Genomic DNA, 21,245 nt, shown 5'->3' with positions numbered 1-21,245 from the left:
CAATGGCAAAGGAAGCAATCCCCAGATGGAGAGCTTTCCGACCCAGCTGCTTGGAGACATCATAGTCCTCTTTGTCATAACTCATTTGGGCCTGTACAGTGACAGGGAAATTTAAGATTTGTTAGAAAGACATATGATGTGTTGAAGAAACACCTTCAGTGTCAATAAGGCAGTATACCTATAGCATGTTACACATGATCAAGGCATGTGTCTTTCATGGGAATTTGTGCTGAACATTTAGCGAGAAAATGATTTTGCTTTGCAACCCCATTTCTCTCCTTGCACCTGCCTTTATTGTTATCTCTAATTCATATGGATGCCAATATCCTTAGCAATGAGTAACAGTGAATGACTCTGCCTCATCTTGTTACTCACAGCTACAGCGATGCAACAGCTGCTGTCGACACGATGACTCAACACAACTGTCTCCCCTCAGACAGCTCAAGGATTTGAGACAAATGTTAATAAGTTGCTCCCTTCTGATGCAACTTTAAAACTTTGTGGCTTCATGACAAATGGGGAATATTTATTCGATATTATCTTAAATTTGATTGACGAACAATACATTACACAGTGCTAAACATATAGTTTAGCAATTTGAGTAGTGGATGAAGTTGTCTGTAGCGATATATCACGTCTGCTGCATGATCAATACACAGACAAGCCACATAAATGGCAGTTAAGGGTTAATGTACATGTAACCTTCATCCAATAATGTCCTTTGTGTTTTTTCCAACCACTGGTACATCATTCTCTAATCTATGTATCCAGGCGACATGCCATGTTAAAGTATCTTTATGTGCTACCTGCAGATAACAGAACCTCAAACAAAATTCACTTAAAAGTATGTTATTCTGTATACATCCATAAATAGGAACCAAGCATGTTGAGCAGCTCTCGGCATTGGATAACTTACCAGCACAGAGAAAACAAGTGCCACAATATTGATGGAGCATGCAGGACAGAAACAGGTGAACATGGTGAGACGGAGATAGTTCCTCAGAGGGGGAATCTCCTGAGCCTCCTCGCATTTCAGGTGGTCATCGCTCCCGTCCAATGAGGACTTGGTGGTCATGACCGGCTGCCCTCCCCCGAGACAGTAAACGCAGAGAGGCGAGGCACAGGGCTGAGACACTGGGAGAGTGGAGGTGGAGGCGAGGGAGGGGGGGCAGTGGAGCATTGATGATGAAAGAGAGAAATCAGCCAGCAGAGAGATATGAGAGGGAATCAAAAGCCTGCAAAGCCTGAGCAGACTGAAGAAAAACAGACTAAGTGAATTCTGGTGTGACATAGAAACAGGAAAAGGACTGAGATTTTAAGATAGAGACATTTTACTGAGTTTTTTAACTTAGAAAATGTATAATACTTACAACTTTTGTAAAAATGTCCATATATTTATATTTTCTCACAAACTAGTAGTATTTTAATAGAAACTATATCGTAATTGTACATTTGTATTCATTTTGTGCAGTCACAGTACCTGATACAAATGGTTTGTAGTTTAGTACAAACATTTGTTGTAATTTAGAACAGCCCAAGATAATATATTACAATAGAAAAACTGTTCTCTTTACACTTTACATAATGTTATACAATTAATTACACAATGTGACGTGAAAATGTGTGAAAGCCTCTCAACTTGTATGCAGCTCATGTTATCCTGACTGCAGAGGACCACGGAGCACAATGCCAATCATTAACCTTTGTTGTTAGAAAGAAAACATAGAAATATGAAAAACATTCTTATCTTTTAGCCAAGTTTTCATTTAATTCAAAAGAAGACAAACATTAAGTGCAAAAAAGGTACAGTACACAGATATGGAATGTTTTAAAATAATTTATTAGGAATTTTAAAAAGGTTTTTTTCAAAGGAATAAACATGACAGGAAAAAGAAAATCAGAAAATGTTACAGTGTTGACAAGATTGTTATTTTTCAGTGAAAACAGCATCAAATTATGACCTACCATGGTAGGCCACAGCAGTGTGAGCAAGTGTATCAAAATGTAAAACCTGGTACTTTGTAGATGAAGAGTGCTTTGTTCTTAAGCTAATATTCGAAGGAAAAAAAAAACATTTATCGTGATTGGCCAGTGCAACGTCCTAGTAGCTCTGAACATAATTGTTTTGGTCTAAAAATAGCTGTCACATTGCTACAGTATGTGACCTCCAGTGGATATGCAGTGATGGATTGGGGGTGTGGAGGGTTGACAGGTAAACAAGAGTTAATAAGACCCCCCTCCCCTTGCTTGTTGGAGAAAACACCTTTCTAATAGGTTCAACAATCCTCACTTTGACATTGGTGTTAATGTAATAATAAAAAAGTCCGATTAAAATTTCACATTTGCAACTGAGGTACCATTCCCCCCGCCCACCCACCCCCAGCACATGGCACATTGGAAACCAATGTGTAGAAAACCATATGACACGCTCACGCAAACATCAACGCAACCTGCAGAGCAGATCAGTCACAACAGTGTTAACTGAGCATGACTGCCGCTGCACACTACTCCTTCATTTTCCTTCACAAACAATCATAGCATATTGAAAATCACAGTTCAAACAACAATATGACAAAGTAAGAAAACAGCATGTTTTTTGTTTTTTTTACTCACACCCATATATAAAGTAAAGTGTTGTTCCAGACTCAGCCTCTCTCCCCCTGAACTCAAAGTGTTTCAACTCTGAGGCAGTTTTAAAATGCAGTAACAGAATCAAATGACGCATCCTGTAGAAAATGCCTGGTGAGGAATACAGTATGTGGCTGGTCTAATATTCACTGACAAACATACTGACATGTTCTTGACATCCTCCATGTGAAACTATGATACGTAACAATCAAGCTTTCTGACACATACCAATTGATGAAAGAAGCAATCTTACTCGCCTCCCACCTCCCACACACAAACATTAGCTGAGCCCCGCCAAGAAACCATCATATTTACAATATTTTACAAAATTTTACAGCTCATGTAGGCCTAATACGTAACTGTGACTAATGACCTTTGTCATCTGACCATTATTAGTGTAACAATTTTTTGTTAAAAACCTACCAAGATATACACTTTGTGACACATTTTCAAGAAATAGTATTAATCACAAATGTTTTGTTAAAATTCAGTATGAACTAGTGACAAATATACAGTTTTTCAGTTCAAATTACAGCTCCTGACCTTCAAACAGTTTTCCCCTGGAGATTTTTCTCCTCTTATCTCAGATAAGATCAGGTCAAATAAACCAATAAAACACAGCCAAAACAGATAAAGAAACAACGCAGCCATCACAACAACAACAAAAACAGCATGGTGAAACATAACGACAGAGAAAAAAAAAATACAGCATCTTATGTGTTGCGATTACATGTAGTCATAAATGTTTTTGCTGCTTTCAGGAACATTCTCTTCATTTTTTTCTCAGTAGGGGGAGTTAAGTGAGGCGTCAATAGGGTGGGCTGGGTTGAGGCTGATAACAGGGTGAGAGGTGAAGGTTACGCTGCCCCAGCCAGAGAGGTGGACTGGACAGAGACCATCAGATCAGCTCCAAAGCAGCTTCAACTCTTTCCAGCTCTCAGTCTACATCTCTGCACTGAAAACAAAAAACACCTGCGTTACTCACAGGTGAGTCCAAATGAAACAGTCCTGTATGTTAGTCTGAACAAGACGACGACTTACAGTCTCAGTGATAGCCGTTGGTGAAGGCCGTGGCGATCAAAGGGCCCTGTGGGAGCAGGCACACAAGTTTCAAGTTGTTGGAGGAAAAAAAATATTCACGCTTAATCATTTACTGTTTCACTGTTATATTCAGACTTCTCATCTTACTGTCTCTGTTTAATCTTACACACAAACTCAGCATGTGTCCTGATAGCAGTGAGACAGGGGAATCTGTATGTTTCTGTCTGAAAGAACGTGCAGTTCCTTTGTTATTATATGAGCATTTCTTCCTAATCCTGAACTGTTTTCAAGCGTACATTTTTGTGAGAATACAGATGAAGTGGTGTGGGGGAGATGTCCTCTTCCTCCCCAGCATGCTGCCCCTCCTCTCGCTCCCCTTGTTGCAGCAGCAACACCTCCGAACACGCCTATCCACCCTCTCTGTCCTGCCGCCACGGCCCCGGACACGCACCGCCACAACACAGCTACAGCAGCTGACCTGTTGTCTGTGTTGGAGATAGCAAGGTGGCTAACCTATGGCCCGTGCTTCGAAGCAGCGCATACGAGATCTGAGGCAAAATACGGTGAGCAAAACATACCAGTATGTCATAATTCTGAAAAGATGGTAACTAATTTGTAAATCACGCAGGGATTTACAACCCCTTCAACAAACTACTGGAGTTATGGTTCGATTTCCCACCAGGAGGATGAGGAATGGGGCAGCAGAGACTCACTGGGGGACCATCCAGGTCACCCCTCGGATTACAACAAGGCCAAGACCAAACCAGTTGGTTTTATTTTTTTTCTGGTTGCACAAATGCCAACTACAGTCCGTGTCACGTGGACGATGTCCCCGAGGCGGGCACGGCCGTGTCCTTTGCTAAAGACTTCCTCCATGTCATGAGGCAGTGAGCAGGGAGGCAGAGCGACAGACTCAGGCACAGACCGACAAGGCCATCGCGGCCCTGTCTGAACGAACTGATAACACTGGACTGTAAAACAATTATGATTCACACGCCGAACATCAAGCGACATTCCAGAGTGATGATTTCATCAACGTCTGATGAAGAAAAGAACATTCTTTTAATTTGAGGGTTGTTGCTTGAGTATTGTTGCTTGTATAAGGTTTTGTCCCACAAAAAGGTTTTCATCCTAATATAAACATCATGACCCGACTACACAGTTTCAGCCAGATATGAAACACTTTTATCCTAAAATAAGGTTTCTATTTTCTCTATAAATATAAAGTTTTTAATGTGATGATTTGTTTTCAAATGTTTTATTTTAAATCAATGTTTATACTGAGTATAAAAATGGGGGAAATGTTGGAAGAAAAAAATGATTCACACTTAATCATTTACTGTTTCACTTTTATATTCAGACTTCTCATCTTACTGTCTCTGTTTAATCTTACACTCAAACTCAACATGTGTCCTGATAGCAGTGAGACAGGGGAATCTGTATGTTTCTGTCTGAAAGAACGTGCAGTTCCTTTGTTATCATATGACCATTTCTTACAAACCACTCTGTGGGACGAGGGGAAAGGTTCACGATAAGGCCGAAGACGTCATGAGGGTTTCTGTTTGTGGGTCATGATGAGTATTTAAGAGGTGGTTCTTTGAGAGATCTTTGAGCAGTCTTGGCTATGCACTTTGTCTATCATGTTGTACTTCTGACTCTGCTCCTTCCTTGCAACGAATAAATGTTCCTGTTTTAATGATTTTACTCTGAGTGGTCGAGTGAATTTTTCTAACACAAGTTCACAGATTTTTCTCAAGACTTTAACTTCCACTTATTTCCTTCTTTCAGGATAAAGATGCGAATCAGGTGAAAAGTGAGCATTTTGTTAGAAAGATTAACTGCACACATCCTGAGTCATCATGGCCCTCAACAAAAAAAACAGATCCCAAATTTGAAAAAACAAGAACACCCAAATATTACTAAATTGTTACTAAGGTGGAAAATGTATTGCTAAAGATAAGCAAAGCGGTAATTGGGAACAGATTTTTCAAATAAATAATGGTGTTGTATTATTTACATCAAAGTGGATTCAACATCAGTACCAATGCCAGCTACTCACAGCACTGCTGGTAAATAAAAGGTATTTGCTTTCTTGTTGGGAGTTAGAAGAAACTATTTGTACCTTTGCTCTTGGGCAAGAAAGCGAACATGTATTTCCCAAAACATGTCAAAAGTAATTTCCATTAGATATTAGAGGGAATGCAGCGACAACGTGACATGATGTACCAGATTAACAAAGCATTCTTTTGATTATGTATTATTGCTCCCTCACATTTTATACATTTGGATATAAACATACTTGTTATTGTATTAACTGCAACATTCACATGACCTCAAGCTTTAGGTTATGATAAGGAAAGAGGACAGAAACTAGGGATGATAAAGTAATCAGTAGAGAGGATATCTTACCCCCAAACTGTGGCCGAATCCAGCGTTTGGGGAGGGGCTTGCAGCACTGAGGTAACTGCTGACAGCCGACTCCTGACTGGCTGTCCCATAAAGGTCCGCCATCGGCCCCGGGCTGCTCGTACCTAAAAATCCACCTGAGCGAGACTGATTGGAGCCTAGAAGCAAAATAAAAACAACTTTCAGATTTTCTTTCCATGCAAAAGATCATTTAGTGTCTGTTAATGATATTTTTATAATAACAATGGAGCCAATGACTACAGGAGGTGTGGAGAATTATCCCCAGACTATGGAGTTCCCATCTGTTCAATGGAGCATTTCAACTCATTGTTTTGATTTTAAGGATAGTGATTTCACTTTTTTGGTTCACATTCTTTTTTTTTTCTTCTTTTTTTTTTTTTTACAGATTTCATATCCTTTTTATCTTGTCTCTTGATTATTGAGACAAATTCCTTATATGCGCAAAATTTTCGGAAACAAAACTGTTTCTGATTTCGAGTTCTGCTGGAGTTCTGTATATTGAGAAGCCTGTCCCTTTAATTTCCCATAATAGCATTGCAACAGTCAGACAAAAAGTGAGACCTTTTCAATGTGCATACCTCTAACTACTGCTGCTGCTGCCGCTGCTGCTGCCATGGGTCCATATGCTGTCAGAGGAATGGCTAAAGAGACAAGAGAAGATCCAGCTTAACTGTTTTGGTGTGCAAACACAGATACATTACACTAATAACAATTTACAATCTCTCCAGTGAGCCCAGGAACTTTCTGATAATTTCAACGAAGGCATATATAGAAGTAAACATTGTCAATGAGAGTATTGCTGATGATAAAACAAAAACAAAGACAGAGGGGTTGAGGAAGTCACTGCAGGGAGCTTATAAATAAAAACCTTCCTCATTACTGTCAGCAATCCTGCTTTCAGATAGAGACCAAGGAGGACTGACAAACACAAACATGCAAACCAAAGAGTGTAGCAGACTGACAACATGCTGCTTGTAAAGTCCAGAGGAGTGACTGACTGACCTGTGAGCTCAGGGGGGTGGGGTGAAGTCAGAAGGGGAGTCCTCTCTAAGTGGAACTCTAAAACAGAAACATCAGAGTGCTGTTGAGACACACACCACGACCACCAGCAAGGAAAATACACACACACACACACACACACACACACACACACACACACACACACGCACACACACGCACACACACACACACACAGGCTGGGAAACCGCTCTGAGGCGACGACAGGAGGAATGGAGAGCACATATTGGTACACACAAGGTTTGGGGGATGCAAACAGGAGTTAACGGAGGGAAGAATGCTTTCAATATAGTGGTGTTAAAATCAGTATTAAATAGCAAAAAATACAGCAAATGTTACAACAACAATGTTACTTCAACGTTATTTCAATCCGAGAGTATTTGACTTCATCAATATGCAAAACCCCTAATTGTGGGAGTAACCCCTAGATTAACTTCATACACTCAAGTGCAATACATCGTCATGCTGACACACTCGCACAAACACAATTCCACTCCCTGATATTTACAAGCAGCCATTTACACTCACAGAGTTTCACATGCTTCTATGGAAACATGTTTGTATTTGTGACAGTGTGTCTACTGTCTGGTCAACAACGCACAAAACGAAGTTAATTTATCAGGTCAAGGGATTATTTACACCAAAACTATTCTTTCATTGGAGCGTGTTCACCTGCTGCTCACACATTTAGGACATATTTAGCAACGCTGCAACTGATAATTGCTACCCAAGTAAGATCTCTGGAGGATGCAATGTCTGGCTTTTCTATCATGCAAAACTATAATGGTGAACCGTGTAAATTTTACTTGCTAAATGACATGGAAGCATTGTCACTGTTAGCATTTAGCTCAAAGCCTCGCTGTGCCTAAGCACATCCACGTAACGCTGCGGGCATGACCGCAGACTCCTGTTAAATGTGCAGTGGTCCCACACAGATCATGGGTGGTCCCTTGGTTGGTAGCTTAGAAGAATATTTTATTCACATCATAATTTGTGTAAAATCCTTCAACAACCAACAGAAAGTCATTTAAGATTATTTAACTACAACAAAAACAACTTTCATTCCCTTCTATCCCTAAATGTGGTGAATGATCAAGTGTGTATATTTTACGAACGACACAAGGATGATTCTAGTTTCTGAACTTTCATTGCATGACAGGTGACCACTGAGCCAAACTCTACGAGATATTTACTTTTGTGTGAAAACCTAAACACCTGCTTGGGTAATACTAACTAAATATGGCTGTGAAACCATTTCTCAGTTGACAAAGTGTATCAGGAGCAGAAGTGTGCTGTGATTACCAGGGAACTGGTAGGTATATCCAGGAGTGATGCCAGCATAGCTCCGACTGGTGTAGGTGGCTGTCTGGAAGCCTGGATAACCTGTAGAAATAAAATCCCTGTTAACAACAGGTGTGTGGATGTGCTGCCCCCTTACAGTAAAATATTATACAGTTTGTGACATGCAGGTGGGTGATATTCTACACCTGTGGTCTGGATTTCTTCACGAGGAAAGGTCTGAGCAGTGCACACCGTACAGAGAATTTCTTTGGAAACAACACACCAACACCTGGCAACTGCTTGGCTTAACAACTTTGCGTTCGCGAAATAAATAAATAAATACCGACACCTGGATAACCGAAGTCAGAGCAACATTAAGACAAATAACAATAATAGTGTTATCTATTATGAACATGTATTTGTTGTGTACATGTGGTGCCATGTCCCCTAATCTGCAGTGTCTGATCGAAGCACTGAGATGCTGGAGAAAAAAAAGCTGTTGTCAGAATCAACAGCAGATGGCAGCATTGGTAGGTTTAGCTTCACAGGCACAAAACAGGTTCTGACCAGTGTTAAGATCTGTTAATGAGTTGGCATCACTGTAGAGGATAACGTTCACGTCAACAAGGAGATCAGAATTATTAAAGGGCCATTCCACTATTTCTACACCTGAGATTCAGTTTACCCGTCATGAGGAGTACTAGTCAGCTGGAGGTGAAACATTTTGATTTCCAAGAATAAACAAAAGCACTGCACAAAACCCCCTGCATATGACTTAATATTCACATTAGTGAACAGTTTCTACGACACAGGAGGCTTGTTTTTCTGCCACTTCCAAAGTCTGAGGTCTCAGTAATCAAGGCTGCATGGTGGAGAGTTGCGACCAGTTTAGTGGTCAGCTTTCTCCCCATGGGGCGCCATGTGACCTTTCAGACAGCTGCGATCTTAGTGCAGGACTACTTATTGTCATGCTCATGTACGCTGCCACATCCTTCCTGTCCTGATCAATACCACCTTACCTAGCATGCCAATGCCCAGCATGAAGGCGTCCATTCCATAGGGCATCACACGAGAGCGCCCCCTGGCTGAGCCTGTGGGGGACATCACCTCTTTGGGCTGAGCTTTCTTACACTCCACCTGTTTCCATGCAAAACACAAATCATTACTTCTAGTTTCTACATAACACGCTGATACTAGAGTCTTCCACCAATCGAGCTGCTGACCATTTTGTTGTTGATCTCGTGGAAGTGGATTTCGCAGACTTTTTCCACCACATCCTCGTTCTCAAACGTCACAAAGCCAAACCCTGGAGAGGACAAGGCAAGTTCATGAGTAAGAACATTGCACATAGTATGGGGGAGATAGACAGTAGGCTTTTCTGTGCAGCAGCAAGGCTAATAGTCTACAGTAATCAGTGCTGTAATAGCCGCTTAACACATTTGCCCTCCTTCCCCCCTTTCCAATGCTGCTACTTTGCATTCATCCTTTCTTCCCTCCCTTCCTGGCCAGAAGGCCCGGGCAAAGCTGGTAGGCTGTCATAATCGATCAGTCCCAGGGTGGGAAGGAGGTGCTTAAGGAGGCTTTATCCTGATCCAGATTAACGGACTGGCTAATTAGACTAGCCCTGTTCGTCCCCTCCAGCTCAGCCCACAGGAAGGAGGCCCGTGGGGGGTGGAGGGTGATCAATAGATACCCTGGAAGGACCGGAGGAAGAGTAGTAAACCATCGAAGACGAGGAAAGACGTCGGGATTGAACGAACATGGAAATGGGTCAGTCTGTCTCACCTCTGTGTCTGTTGGTGGTCTTGTCGAACATGAGCATGGCATCGTCAACCTGGGGGAAGACAAGCAACAGCTTTTTAGGCGGCGCTCTCTCTCTTGCCACGCAGCATATTGCCTGACCTCAGCCCTTCTCAAGTTCGGCAGGGAGGCTCAGCAACAGATGGACAGAAAGGAGGGGGAAGGAGGGACGGAGGGAGGGAGAGGACTGGAAACCAGCGACAGGTTACAGAAAGGACCAGAGGGGGTAAAGGCAGGAACATATGAAGAAATAGAGTACAATCAGCCCGAGTGCTGTAACAGACATAATGGGTGGCATGAAAACTTGGAAGCCGCATTTGCTGCTAAACTGCCCCGGTCACAATCCTTCTCACAGAGAGCCCATAATCCGCCGCCTTTCTGCCCTCCAAAGTTTGTCATTCCCATGGCAACTTTACAAAAAGTCTATATAAAAGAGCTCGAGCCAACATCAAATATGCTTTATGAATAGTGGGAGAAGTGCCAGTGAGACGAAGTGGGCCGCAAAGAGAGAAACTCTGGAAAAAAAATGGAGCCAGTCATTAGCAGAAAGGTGAATCCTGTGGGCAGGCAGGTGGAGACTCGATGAGAGGGGAGAGCTGATAGCAAGAGGAATAGCGACAGGTGGAGATATGGTGAAAGAGAGCACAGAGAGTCCTGTAAGAGAGGGAAAGAAGAAGAAAAAGATTGGGTCAAAGTGGAAAGGGAGGAGAAAGAAGAGACAAAAGGAGAGGGAGAACAAAGAGGCCTGGAGGCTTTGTTTGTTGGCACAGTCAGCTATAATTCCTCCTCCTCTTCTCCCTTTGACCTCTCCCTCCGGACTGGCCTCCCTTTATAGAGCAAAGACACAGGTGTCTATTCTACACACACACAAACAGAGTGAGTTTCTAATGTCAAAGTTAACCTACTCTTCTGCTGTTTCCCCCTTTCTCTCTTGTAAAAAGCTGACATGTTTATACTCCAGTCTGCACACGCAGGTCCAAATAAACATTCGGTAAATGAATCTGTGCTCTCAGTCTATAATAAGTTTACTGGATATAGGCCACTGAATAATTTGTCATAGTCACATAGTCAGACTGCACACTGTGAGTGAGTGTGTGTGTGTGTGTGTGTGTGTGTGTGTGTGAGAACCCCTAGGGCAGTTTGCCTACAGAAAGGTCAAAGGTGACTGAGGAGTGTCAGTGTGAAAGGGGACCTGTTACTCTGATGCCTCTCAAGTCACTGCTTCCTTCGAGACTGACATTTGCTCAGCGCATGCAACAGAGTGTGCTTGCATCTCGGCCAGAACACTCTTTATTTTTGTCATTGAGCTTTTATTCAAGAGGCCGGACAGTAGAAACTCCTGAGATTGACACATTTTGAAACAATCCATTGTTCGGAGAGCGCAAGTTAAGAAGTCAAACACAGGAACCTTGACAATCCCAACAAGAACACACAATTTCTCTGGCAGATGCAATCAAAGCTTCACAACAATGTCTGCAGTTCCAGTTTAACACCGCACACTGAGTTAATTGCATTTCATTGCTTGATATTTTAAACACTGCTTATTTCAACGGCGCACCGGCGGACAATATTCCCTCTTATCCTTTTTTTTCCTCCTCTCATCTTCCCTGTTATCCCCTGCCCATCCCTCTCCGCGCTCCTTTGTCCTCACCAGGACGGGACACAAAAGGTCCAGTGAGGCAGTCTAATCAGGAACTTCCATGGATGGCTGGAGCCTACATTTCACCGTCCATCCCCTCGATATCTCTCTCGGCAAAATTCATCTAGACGTTATGATTGAGGAGGGAGCAGAGGGAAACTCGAGGCCAAACCTTTAGCACTGGAAATAAAGTGCCACACAGTAGGAAACGCGCTGGCTAAAACGGAGACTTCCCATGTTGACTTTGAAAAGTTTTGAGAGGTCAAGGTGCAGATTCTGCTTTGCTGAAAAAGTTTATACAATGTTTTGTTTTGTCAAATTAGTTTTGCACAAGATCAAACAAATCTGACATGGCGCACATGTTATTGACGGTCAGTTTCCCATATGAATACCTATTTAGAGGAGTCCATAAACTTTCAGTATGCTGATAACTTCTGGACAAACTAACAAAATATTTGTCTAGCTTTGTAAGAGGCATAATGGCCCCCGTAAAACCCCATCTTTGCCCCAGTTCCCTCTCTTCCCTCCGCAAACCTCTCTCAATCAGGCCCTCCCTCTTGTCGGAGCTTTTGTCAACCCATCATCTATTCTTTGCCTGATTTCTGCAAAAGTCCTTAGAATATCCAAGAACTTTGCCGAAACTTCATAAAAAAATCTAAAAAACACAGACAAATGCATAAATGAAGGATGAATGAAGGAAGGTTTTTGAGCGTTAGTCGACCTAAATGTATTGGTACTAAACTACTGAGTTGACCCCCACCCAACTCGCACACACTCACGCTAACACTCCCAAACACCACCTCGTCCCTCCTCCATCAGAACAAAACCCCCTTACCCACAGAATTACTTGGGGACAATGGGCAAGCCAGGTCACCACGGTAACGGGCCAGGAGGGGGTTGTGGGTAGGAGCAGCTGTTACATCAGATTAATTCAGATTCTGATAATCCCTCCTCCTTCTTCACCATCACCACACACTCACTACAAAACTTTTCTCCCCCTCCCTTCTCTCGGCTCCCTCTTCAAGTCCCCCTAACTTCGCCTGCTGCTCCCGGAGCCTCCCAGCCTCGTTATTTTTCCCTTCCTACCCTCTACAAGCGTTTTCTCTCCCTCCTTTCTCGCCCTCCTCCTTCTCCTCGCAGTAACCCCTTCACTTCAAGGCGGTTGCTCCACTCCAAGTGAAGTTTTTCTCAGAGAAATTGTGGTGAATCAGCCTCAGCTGAGCTGGTGGGATGTTGTGCTACGTGTTGCTAAACTGTTGATTTGTTTCTGCACAAATACCAACAAGACATTAAAACTGAAATCAGGAATGCTTCTTTCCATTCTGATCAATATTGTTGATGTTCTGTCAAACATTTCCACCACATTGTGACATCCCAACATCTTTAACACTCTGAAAATATCTCTCACCTTCCCGAACTGGTCAAAGTACTGTTTCACGTCCTCGATGGTTGTGTTCACTGACAGGCCTCCCACGAAGATCTTCTTGGTTCGAGTCACTAACTGTAAGAAGAGGAAAGGCATGAACACATTATTTATTCTGACTGATCATCTTGTACATTTTTTATTCAATGATGTACTAAGATGGCGCATTCAAAAGGCATGTCTTAAAATTACTTTTTGTCAACAATACAATTATAAGCTACTTAATTACTTTGAAATAAACACATTGTATTATTAGTATCAAATGTACAATGTTTTCCTTTTACTCATAAATGTTACTACATTACAAAAAAAAGTGCTATCCTTACCGCTGCCCCTAATAGTCATAAATATCTCATTAAAAGCTGAGTTAAATGAGAAAACTATAGTAGTAGAAAACTTGGAACTTAAACTTGCGAAAAGACAATAAAACCATTGTGCATTTTGTATTTGTTTTTTTAAACTTTGACCAACCGTAGTTATATTTAATATAAACACACACATATTCATGATTATACTCTATAACATGATTTTGCTTTATTAGTCAGGTTTGTGGGGGTCATTACTAAACACTATTTCACTCTGAGGACGCTTTAACACTCTCACTTGAGGCCCAAACAGAATAACAAAAAACTAACTAAAAAGCATTGTTTTCTGTGATGGACTTAACGCAAATCCAGGATGCCGTAAACACTTTAATTATTTTGGATATTTTGCATCACTTTTCCCTTCTTTCATAGCAAAATGAGCTTGCTCAGTCAGTCACATAAAGAGAAAGACAAGCAGGGCCTTTGTATACGTGATGTTATACGTTTACACTTCATCTAAGTGTAACATATATTGTTGTTAGTTCACTGTGCGTGGATGCGCATTCTTAAAATATAGTTAGGAATCCGAGGTTAGAAAGCAGGTTGCGTGTTAGATTTACACCATTACCACTGGACATGTGCCTGACAACCGTTAGAATTTGCTAACACGACACAAGACACAGTGTAACGCAGTTTTTGGTCAGTGAACATACAAGAGACAGGAACCAGTTTTGTACAGCATATAATTGAAGCTTTGTATTAATGTAAGCCACACTATGATATTACAACATTATACAAATTTCTAATTAAAATACATATATTTTGCGAGTCATTTTTTAACTTAATTTATTTTTGTACTGTGTGCAAAGGCCACTTTCAATTTCATTTCCATTGTGCACTGCATTATGGGACTATACTGTCTATGAAAAGTACATTCAGCAAATTCAGTGATTCATGTTGGTCTTTTATGTAAAGTTAATGTTATCATTTTATCTGCGTACAAACATCACATTTTGAAAGACTACAAGTAGGGCTGGGCAACATGGAGAAAATCAAATATCACAATATTTTTTGCCAAATACCTATTGGTGGTTTTACAAAATATTTACACAATTCAAGTTTTGATAGATAATCGTCAGTAATAGGCTAATAATGGAAAAGCTAGAGCAGTCTGGTGAGTTCAGAAAATACATACATTTACTATAACGCAGCTTTCAAAATCAGGATAAGAAAACACTTATGCCATACTATAATATTAAAAATCCAAGACGATCCTAAGGCCGCAATATCGATATTAAATCAATATATTGCCCTGCCCTAAAGTAGAACACTACCAGTATAAACCTCATGCTTTTTGCATCACTATATTTCTCACGATGTTGTTGTAAATGTTGGCAAAGATCAGAACACAGCGTACTGGAAACACAACACCGATGTTTAGGTCGGTTTGACAACAATGAGTGTCTCTAAAGTTGTGAACTTTTTTCTGAACACATGATCACATAACAGTTCAGCGATGTCAGATTACGACGCTAAGAGACAACGGCTGCAAACAATGCACGTGAAACCAACACAGGCAGACGCTTTGACTCACCTTGGGCTGAGCTCTGCGAGGGAACGCAACCTTCGGATCGATCTGCGGGAGAGAGTACAGAAAAAGAGAGGACTGGTTGCTGTTGTGTCATGATACAGATGACACAGCTACCTGTCGCCTTACTGTGGTGTCTTTCATTGTCTAACGACTCGTCAATGAAGATGCAATACATCCATGTTATTAAACCTGGCATAATCCACTAATCCTAAATCAAAGCAACAATGTTAAAGACACTTCTCTTTTTCAGAATATTTTTTCTCGGGCCTCACTGTGCTGGAAGACAAAATGACACGATTTATAATTGTGAAGGAAAACCTGAATGAATTTGGCATCAGTATTTCTCAAATCACCCACTCACCTTTTCTCAATATAACCTGCTTCAGACAGTGGAGCCGGTTCTGACTACGTCCTGGTCTGAACACACTGCTGTCAATTGTTGATGGGTGTGTGTGTGCATGTGTACTTTGATATCGATGTAGTGGTAGATAACAGATAAAGGAGAATGCATTTAAGATCCAGGGCGTGATAATATATTTTAATAATTTCCACTGAAAGATTTGTTTACAGAATTAAAAAAAAAAAAAAAGTATCTTCTTGCCTTTTGTGGTATTTAGTTGAAGATGGTTTTGCTTTTATGTACTTAGGTTGAGAAATCAGTTGTTACAAACTACATTAAAAAAATGTAACATTTCTTTTTAGAAACACCAACAATGTTGGTCTTGATGTCACATAAGATGCCGTCAATAGTTTTCATGGAAACTGTTCTTTTGGTAGAAAGCAGAGGTCTGTGATTCATCCAAAGTAACTGCAACATTGTTTATGGAAAGAAAATCTAAATGATGGATACCCAAAACCTGGGCAAATAAAACTAATATAGGTGTCATCTAAAACATCCTATCTCCATGACGTTTGATCTGGAATACCATCAGACACATATATTAGCATAAAAATAAATACAACCTTTAGTGTGCATCTATAAGTGTGTGTGTGTGTGTGTGTGTGTGTGTGTGTGTGTGTGTGTGTGTGTGTGTGTGTGTGTGTGTGTGCGCGTGCGTGCAGCTGTGTGTGTGCAGCTGTGCTCAGGTGGAATGCCTGGAAATGTCCTGTGAACTCCTGCCTCTCTCGTCACTCTCGTGTGACATGTGATCTCCTGGAATCTCACACGGGCACTACAATCACAAACACGCCTCACCTCGGCGAGGAGAGCCCGGGTGGAAGGACAAGCGTGTCCGAAAAAGAGAGAGCGCATCAAGAAGGGAGAGGAAGAAAAAAGGGAGCTGTCACCCAAACCACGCTGATGGCAAGATCCACCCAATTTTGTTTGTCTGTGTTTGTTTGTTTTTGCCTCCCTCGGCTTTGGACGGAAGTGATGACAACAACAGGGAACATTCATCCACCTGCACGATTTCTTTTAGGTGATGCAGATTGTCCTCTGCCCTGAAGCTCGTTATGTTTACACCAAGGAAAAAGCACCAGCTTAGCTGTTTTGATATTAATCGCTACACTAAAACTACAAACACAAACAATAGAAAGGTATACATAATATGGTCGAGCCGACTGAAGGTCGCCAAAGTTAAGATTGGACAGCGAACCACACCATGCCATGAGGATGCAATCATAGACAGGCTATACAATTGGACTTTGAGACCTCTATATTAGTCTATACTGGTCTAATAGAGCTAGAGAACAACTAGACTACTCCACACTGTACTGCTGTTACACTAATAGATGGTGAGACAGCACAGCGCTAAGATTAGTCCGCAACCATGAGAGGGTAGAGTTGAACTACAGTAGAGAGCTAGAGCCTCTATGGTAAACAACATGCGTTTACCAGACAGTGTTGTTTCTACTACAGTAATAGTCAACATCACCGTAATTTTTCTTTGTTTTTTTCCCCTTTGTTCTAGAGAGCAGAGTGAGAAGACTATAGGCTAAGACTGGAGGATCAGATGCAGAGTCTACTGTTTAGTTTCTATGGTGGCTAGACTACTCTGATAGTCACCTCCGGTCACCAACCCTCCTGATGTCCAACACTCCTGTGCACATTCAAAAACAAACAGACACACACAAACAAACAAAATCAAACAAATGGCAGCACACAGCACATCCGTGGGGATTAAATAGTGGACATTAAACACATAAAGTGGCTAAAATTGTTGTGTTTCGTTGAGGAAAAAAGAAGTTGATCATAGCATAGTCACGAGATGTATATAAAATCCACCTCCACTCAACCAAAATGGGTTTTGCTTATTGTTACCTTGGCAGGATGTTTGAGCTTCACTGTGCAGCGTTTGACACTAAAAGACAGTTTTTACGTTTCTCTGATGAGAGACGACGTCTCGTTGTACTGACCAAAAATCTGACTTTGACCAGGACCAGGTTCTGACTTCGTACTGGTCTGAATGCACTGCTGTCAATAGTTGATGTGTGTGTGTGCATGTGTGTACTTTGACATCAATGTAACGGTAGATGGTGGATAAAGGAGAATACATTTAAGATTCAGGACGTGGTAATACATTTTAATAATTTCCACTGAAGGGTTGGTTCACAGATATTACATGAAAAAAACAGCTTGTGGTATTTAGTTGCAGATTGTTATTTACCCAAGTTATGAGATTAGCTATAACAAATTATATTTAATATAATATATTTTATAACCCAGTATGCAAATTACACGAATGTCGAAACCTGGGATTTTAGTGCACTGAGATTCTACTTTTTTTTGGTGATGTAGCGAAAAAATATCTGTAATTTTGAGAATTTGTATTATACAAATGTCATAAAATGTGGCTAGAGGGGGACTTTAACTTAAAACACACTTACTTCAGAGAGAGACATGAAGATGTCAGAGGCATAACCTCTCTACACTCACAACCAGGTAACAGGGATGAAGCTGAATGTAATTCCAAGAGAGGTTTATGAAATCAGGGCAATCCCCTTTGACCAACTACATGCCGGCCATGCAACAGTTAGCCGAGCGCACTGCCTGTCACACCCTGAGCTGGAAACACACTTAACGCAACGTGCCGATTGGGCAGCGCTCAAGATCTCTGAGGAGCAACTCAAGCTTGTTGACTCCAATCCTATTAGTTAGGAGAGCCATACTAATCACAGATGGGGTTATTCTGCCTACCCCCCTCTCCTTTCCACTCAGGTCAGCATGGAAACGGTTAACGGGGGCCACACATATGCCTGATGCAACTCCGCAAAGAGCTCTGTGACTTCGTTGTAAACCTCTCCGCTGTGCACCTTGGAGTTGCAAGTGAATGGAAACTTTGTCTCACAAAAGGTGCAGTTTGCACTGGCCGTCACTAACATTACAGATAGCAGGAAGCTGAAAGGGCATCCAGAGGGGCAGCTAACGGAGCAGCAGTAACATAAATCACAGTAAAAACCTGCCTTCCTAAACTGGTCAAAACCGGGCCGCATCTGTCCTTCAACACAATAAGTACCAATAAATTCCTCTGCAGCACTGTATTTGCTCTTCAGCCTCTGGGCCGTGCAAAGCTCTGTTAATTCCAGTGCCGGAGCGGTTCAGTCGGTCACAGCATGGCACATTCTTTCTGTTGCCACTGGAGAACTTTTCTCTCCCCTCTCGAACAGGATAACCTGTTAGCATGCGAGAGAGGTAGAGGGGGGCAGGGTGAGCGGTCTAAAAAGGCCTACTCTACTCACCATCCAACCCCTGTGGCTGATCACTGAGCCCTCTCCACACCAAACACACATTCTCTGAGGCTGCCACAGCCCCCGCCGAATGCCACCGACACACCCGACTCAGCCACAAGGGGCCCTGCTGCGGCCCACGAGGCTACGCACAGTCAACGCATGCAAAAGTTGAGTAGAGAAATTAAAATTAAAAAGGAGGTAATCATCATCACCTCTGCCATGAACAATAAGTTGCTGGGAGAGGCGATGTGACAATGAACTGTCAGTATCATGACCTCCGCTATTTGTGACTGCTTGTGCCGTCTTGATTTCTGATATCCAAGAAATGATTGTAAACGATGTGCATTGTTATTTTCCTTTTTCTTGTCTTCTGTGACAGAACCATTCTTCAACTGTGTAGGGGCAGGAGGAGGGAGAGGGGGGGGTCACTATGGAAACAAACCCCATGGCGAGTTAGTGGCGTCCAACCATGATGCCGCTACTTGTCATAGCTGTTGTGCCTGTGAGTTACACTATAGCAGTAGGGCACTGGGGAAACCAAAAGAAAACAAAAAAAATACATTCTGTTCGACTTCTCCGTCAAACAAATTCCATCCTTCCTATTAATTTAGGATTCATCATGAGAAACATTTCTCATTTCCCTGTAACTTTCTACATCAAATAACGGGTTCTTTCCCTTTTTTTTTTCTTATTCCTTTCTTCGGCACCTCCACTTATTCTCTAAAGATTTGAGAAGGTGCATCGCTCGGAGCACAAAAGGGGAAAGAAGAAATAGCCTCCCCTCATTTCAATACAGTGACTAACCAGCAGCCATCCCCACTCCCACAGAGGAGAGAGGCGGGGGTAGTGGTCCCTATGGCGACCAACGGGCCACATTGTTCCCAGTCCGACCCACATTCATTACTGACAAAAAGACACACACACACACACACACACACACACACACACACACACACACACACACACACACACACTGCAACGCAGGCGATTAATGCATTTGAAGTTACAATTCACATAGGTGAAAGGCCTGGCATCAACGTCACTATATTCACAGTTTTATTTTTCAACAGGAAGATGGGAGGAGTTTGTTTTCTGCTTTTACACCTTGATGGTTTCAGGTTGCATTTATGGTTCCATTGAGAAACTTTTTTTTTGGGAGGGGGGGCAATTCTACGCTTTGGGACAGAAAAAAAAAGCAGAAAGAAAGTTTTGGTTCCCTCTTGCTCGAAACCAAATTAAAAATGGTCAGTGAGAGCAACCATGTCCGGCTCCCCTAGTTTCTATGGAAATTGACACTGGGTGACATTTTCCTGCCCGTTTGGCTGCAGAGTGAAGACATTCTCCCATGTGTCTCCACTGTCGACTACCGACTCAATCATGTAAAGTGCTCCCATCTGAGTTGTGGCAGCGAACACAGACTTGGTTTGAGAAAAACATCGGCACAGGGGAACCTCAGTAAACATACAAAAAAATGCAGCAATAATACACTTCTTCAGCGGATTATTGGAAAGTCCACGAATCAAACACTGAGCAATGGGATTAGTAAATACAGAGAACTCACTGTTTTTGAGTCCAACTCGTGCCTGGTTTGAGCCAAAACTTTATCCACGCCGGCCTGATCAACAAAGGTGACGAATCCAAACCCTCTGCAGACATCAGGGAGGGGGAGAAGGTATTAATGACACAGAAACTGATGGGGACATGTAATGATACGTTATGAGCAGAGAGGAATCACAGAGGTCAGATAAACTTTCAGCTCCGGCGTAGAAGCCGGCCTCACAGTTCCCTCACCTCGAGCGCTTAGTAACCGGATCTCGCATCACCATACACTCCTTCACCTCGCCGTACTTGCAGAAGTACTCCTTCAAACCCTCTGGGAAACCAAACAAGGTGAAGAGAACACATGTTAATCTATGAATCGCGAGGTTAACAAGAAATGACAACTTTTTAATAATCAATTCAGCAAAGGAGTTTGGCTACAGAGATTCAAACTTTTTCACTTGGCTGAGATTTCTCTCACCAAAGTTCTTTTTATTAAATTAGTCAAACTACAGTTAAAATGCTATGAAACATGAACAATAATTCCAACTAAAATGTATCATTTGATTACATAATCTGATTTCCACCTCTCTAAAGAGCTTTTAAGAATCCCTCATTCATTCTATGGTAGTTCTGAATGGCTGCATTCATTCTGGAGTAGGATTCATACTCAAAAATGGGAAAACAAATAAACAAATCCAATGTAAGCAAGCAGGAATATTAAGAAATATAGCTTTTAAAATACGTTTCCATTAGTTTCATCTGATTCATGCCAGGGGTTTTAAAGACAGATAGTGTCCCTATTGTGAGAGAAAGTGGTGGAAACAGATTTACCTTGTGTTGTTTGCCAGCTGAGTCCACCTATGAACATTTTGCTGTGGAAAA

The 21,245-nt window shown here is 41.8% G+C and overlaps 1 protein-coding gene across 2 annotated transcripts in view; it reads right to left on the bottom strand.

Moving 5' to 3' along the window:
- Positions 1-2,363: 2,363 nt before the first annotated feature.
- LOC137804977 (RNA-binding protein Musashi homolog 1) overlaps positions 2,364-21,245 on the bottom strand; it is a 28,005-nt gene continuing 9,123 nt past the window's right edge. For both annotated transcript variants that reach the window (XM_068604541.1, XM_068604542.1), the window contains exons 7-20: positions 21,195-21,235; positions 20,613-20,694; positions 20,383-20,467; positions 15,156-15,197; positions 13,242-13,334; positions 10,180-10,228; positions 9,618-9,700; positions 9,414-9,531; positions 8,416-8,496; positions 7,099-7,155; positions 6,675-6,737; positions 6,079-6,233; positions 3,670-3,715; positions 2,364-3,583 (exon numbers count right to left, since the gene is read on the bottom strand). In XM_068604541.1, coding sequence (XP_068460642.1) covers positions 3,674-3,715; positions 6,079-6,233; positions 6,675-6,737; positions 7,099-7,155; positions 8,416-8,496; positions 9,414-9,531; positions 9,618-9,700; positions 10,180-10,228; positions 13,242-13,334; positions 15,156-15,197; positions 20,383-20,467; positions 20,613-20,694; positions 21,195-21,235 — 991 coding nt within the window. In that variant the 3' untranslated portion in view covers positions 2,364-3,583; positions 3,670-3,673. The remainder of the gene's footprint in view (positions 3,584-3,669; positions 3,716-6,078; positions 6,234-6,674; positions 6,738-7,098; positions 7,156-8,415; positions 8,497-9,413; positions 9,532-9,617; positions 9,701-10,179; positions 10,229-13,241; positions 13,335-15,155; positions 15,198-20,382; positions 20,468-20,612; positions 20,695-21,194; positions 21,236-21,245) is intronic.

Source organism: Clinocottus analis, unplaced genomic scaffold (assembly GCF_023055335.1).
Source record: "Clinocottus analis isolate CAN_PGR_092001 unplaced genomic scaffold, fCliAna1.0.p SCAF_7, whole genome shotgun sequence".
NCBI classification, from domain to species: domain Eukaryota; kingdom Metazoa; phylum Chordata; class Actinopteri; order Perciformes; family Cottidae; genus Clinocottus; species Clinocottus analis.
This window is presented reverse-complemented; position numbering and strand designations above follow the sequence as displayed.